Source organism: Athene cunicularia (assembly GCF_003259725.1).
Source record: "Athene cunicularia isolate RWA chromosome 9 unlocalized genomic scaffold, athCun1 chr9_part2, whole genome shotgun sequence".
Classification (NCBI taxonomy): domain Eukaryota; kingdom Metazoa; phylum Chordata; class Aves; order Strigiformes; family Strigidae; genus Athene; species Athene cunicularia.
This window is the reverse complement of record NW_020799111.1, coordinates 486,372-488,469: the sequence shown is the minus strand read 5'-3', so window position 1 is coordinate 488,469 and position 2,098 is coordinate 486,372. Positions and strand designations below refer to the sequence as shown.

The following is a 2,098-nucleotide window of genomic DNA, read 5'->3' as shown; positions in this document are numbered from 1 at the left end:
GGTGTGTGGGGGGTGGGGGGGGTGTGTCAGTCATAAGGGCCATACCCTGCCCCAGCCAATTCATCCGGGAGCAGCACTGCAGCCAAAATCTACGCCTGCATTCAGAACCTGTTTCCACCCCCATTTGGCAGAGGAGGACCCCTGCTCTATAGACACAAGGGAGCTCTCAGCACCAATGCCACTGTGGATGCCAGTCAGTGGAGCTAGGGATTGCCTGCAGCTCCCAGCAGCAGCACTAGCTCCTTGGGAAAGTCTTCCTACAAGAGACTCACCTGCCATTTTACTGGTATGTTCCCGCAGATCCTCAGCAAGAGTGGTTTGCCAGCCCTTAAGGATCAGCCATTTAAACCTCACCCCTGCCTAAAGAGTCTATGCATCAGCCTGTTCATGGTTTGTTGGGTTTTTTTTTAAAAAAATCATAAACCAATTTGCCTGACTACTCAGGAACTGGCAAAAGAAGGATCACTGCTTCACAGAACTTTAATCATGAAGAAATCAGCCCCAGAGGTGCTTGTTTTCCACACTGAGAAGCAGCAAAGCTGCATTTTCTCTCTTCAGCTGGCAGGAGCCCTCAGCTGTGACCCACTGTCAACAGTCACATGCTCTGTGCAGTCCTCCAAACAACTGGGCAATTTATTAACATAGCTCAGATAAGGGTGTTTACACACTGCCTGAAGAGGCCGAGATTGCAGATTTTAAACACTCTAGGAAGCTGTGTCTTCCCTGTTTCCCCAACTGAAGCCGGAAAAGCATCACAGCGCCTGTGCTGCCCCAAGAATGTTTGCTTACAAGGAGTCAAGAAGCAGCCCTCTTGCACCGCAGGAGGCCATCGACAGGCAAAAAGAGAGCCTGCAGTTTTAAATGGGCTTCCTACGGATGCTCTGCTTTCCCCTGAGGTGTCTCCTCTCCTGGGACCCCCAGCTGGGGCTCATCCTCTAAGCCATTAAGTCAAAGCCACCCTCTTTCAGCTGTATGGGACTGGGCTGTTCCCAGGATCTCTGCAGCCCTTCAGGATTGGCGTTTTGTCTAAATGCCCATCGCAGGGGAGCAGCACAGGACAGCACTGGCAGCACCACAGTCCTCCAGGACAAGAGTGGAGAGAAGCTTGGACAATGCTTTTGCCACTTGGCTACAAAAGAAGGAAAGTTAATGGCTCAAGGTGGAAGGAAAACAGCAGAAGACATGCTGGTCCTCACTCTCCTCCCAAGTGGAGCCACCATGCAGCCATCAGAGGGGTGGGCATCCCATGGAGAACAGCTCCTCTTGCTCAGGAGAGTGGGCAGACTTCTTGGGACATCCCTGAAGGGGGCTGTCCCCATGCTCCACTAGAGCTTTTCCTCTACCCAGCACAGCACCCACAGGGTTATGCTACATCCTCCGCCCACCAAGTGGAGGCAGTCAGCTGCCCACTGCTCCTCACCCAGATCTGACAGCATCCATCTTTTTCCTAGTCTGAAGCTCTCTGGCCAGTCTCCCTTGTTCTGAAGGAGGATCTCCTCTGACGGGTCACTGGTGGGGGCCTGGCTGCTCTCCTAGTCCCCCCTGCCCAGGACAGGTACCCAACTCCTGCCTGAGGCCTAGCTGAGCCATCAGCATCACTAAATGCAGTTACACTTCAGCAGCAGATGGAAAAGCTGCAAGAAAAGCCCCTCTTCCAGCACCCCACCTTCCAGCCCTCAGGGGGACACACCAGTGCCCCGTGCTGGACAGGATCGCACCCCACAGAGCTCCCACCAAGGCTGGGACCTGCCCAGCCCCACCCGGCGTGGCCACAGCACCCCGGCCAGTGGCCACCCCGTGCCCAGCGCACACTGGGAGTGCAGCCCACGGGGCGACAGCCTGCACCGGGCTGCTCCACGCACCGCACGTCCCGCAAAAACGGACTCCAAAGTAACTGCAGAGGCACCAGTTTGGGGCGCTCTGCCCACATCTGTCCCCATCCGCTGCACCGCGGGGCTGGGGGGGGGCACCCGGCAGGGCTCAGCCGATCGCAAGACTCCGAGCCGCCGCCTCCCCGGGCCCGGCGGAAGGGAGCGCCGGGGATGTCACGGAGCCGGGACGGGGCCGCGCTTACCTCCCGCCACGTCCTGCGCGGCGG

The 2,098-nt window shown here is 57.3% G+C and overlaps 1 protein-coding gene across 1 annotated transcript in view; it reads right to left on the bottom strand.

The window, feature by feature from the left end:
• PTTG1IP (PTTG1 interacting protein) overlaps positions 1 to 2,093 on the bottom strand; it is a gene marked incomplete at its 5' end in the record, with an annotated part of 10,408 nt that extends 8,315 nt beyond the window's left edge. Inside the window, one exon of the mRNA XM_026855376.1 lies at positions 2,075 to 2,093. Coding sequence (XP_026711177.1) covers positions 2,075 to 2,093 — 19 coding nt within the window. The remainder of the gene's footprint in view (positions 1 to 2,074) is intronic.
• Between the last annotated feature and the right edge of the window lie 5 nt (positions 2,094 to 2,098).